Here is a 1,244-nt window from a genome sequence, read left to right as displayed (position 1 = left end):
TTCAGGAGAAGCGATCCCACCATATAGTCCGATGAATAACAGGAAGGAAGACATGGAGATCACTTCCCACTACCGGCAGCTCCTGCGCGAGCTGAACGAGCAGCGGCAGCACGGCATCCTGTGCGACGTGTGCGTCATCGTCGAGGGCAAGATCTTCAAGGCGCACAAGAACGTCCTCCTGGGCAGCAGCCGCTACTTCAAGACGCTCTACTGCCAGGTGAAGAAGGTCTCGGAGCAGCAGGCCACCATCACGCACCTGGACATCGTCACCGCCCAGGGCTTCAAGACCATCCTGGACTTCATGTACTCCGCCCACCTGGCGCTCACCAGCAAGAACGTCATCGAGGTGATGTCGGCCGCCAGCTACCTCCAGATGACCGACATCGTGCAGGCGTGCCACGGCTTCATCAAGGCCGCGCTGGACATCAGCATCCGCTCCGAGCTGGCCGACGAGCTGGCCGAGTTCGAGATGGCCGCCACCGTGGGCGGAGGAGCAGGAGGAGCAGGAGGAGGAGGAGGAGGAGGGGGCGTGGTGGTGGTGCCGGGGGGCGGGGCGTCGGAGGCGCTGGCGTCCATGATCTCGGGCCGCAGCTCGTCACCGTGGCTGGCGCGCCGCACCAGCCCCGCCAACTCGTCCGGCGACTCGGCCATCGCCAGCTGCCACGAGGGCGGCAGCAACTACGGCAAGGAGGACCAGGAGCCCAAGAGCCACGAGAGCCAGGAGGACGCCTGCTCACAGCCCCTGTGGCCCGCCGACTTCCGCTCCATCCAGGTCAAAGAGGAGCAGGTCTCCCCCTCGAGCTTACAGGACGGGCCTGGCACGGGCGGGGGTGGAGGTGGCGGTGGAGGAGGAGGAGGTGGGGGCAGAGGCGTCCAGAATGCCCCCGGCGGCGGTGAGCAGGGCAATGGGAGCGAGGGCAGCTGGCAACCCTCCTCCGGTGCCGGGCGTAGGAAGAACCGCAAGAACAAGGACACGGTGCGGCACATCACCCAGCAGGCAGAGGGGGACAGCCGGCCGGCGTCGCCGCTGCCGTCCATGCTCTCGGCGTCCGGCTGGAACTTCAGCAACCAGGACATCACAGGTAGGGCAGCCGAACCGCGGGGCCTGGGACAGCAGTGGAGGGAGGGAGGGAATTGAGGGAGGGGGGGAGGGAGGAGGGGAGGAGAGGAGAGGAGAGGAGGAGAGGAGGTGGGATAGGGAGAAGCAAGGAGAAGGAATTGAGGGAGGGAGGGAGAGAGGAAGG

The 1,244-nt window shown here is 66.2% G+C and overlaps 1 protein-coding gene across 1 annotated transcript in view; it reads left to right on the top strand.

Moving 5' to 3' along the window:
* LOC308360536 (zinc finger and BTB domain-containing protein 46-like) overlaps positions 1-1,244 on the top strand; it is a gene marked incomplete at its 3' end in the record, with an annotated part of 78,414 nt that continues 77,170 nt past the window's right edge. The window contains exon 1 of the mRNA XM_080832496.1: positions 1-1,082. Coding sequence (XP_080688622.1) covers positions 32-1,082 — 1,051 coding nt within the window. The 5' untranslated portion in view covers positions 1-31. The remainder of the gene's footprint in view (positions 1,083-1,244) is intronic.

This window comes from Sprattus sprattus, assembly GCF_963457725.1.
Source record: "Sprattus sprattus genome assembly, chromosome: 2".
NCBI lineage: Eukaryota > Metazoa > Chordata > Actinopteri > Clupeiformes > Clupeidae > Sprattus > Sprattus sprattus.
The sequence above is the reverse complement of the archived record's forward strand: the minus strand, read 5'-3'. Positions and strand labels throughout refer to the sequence as shown.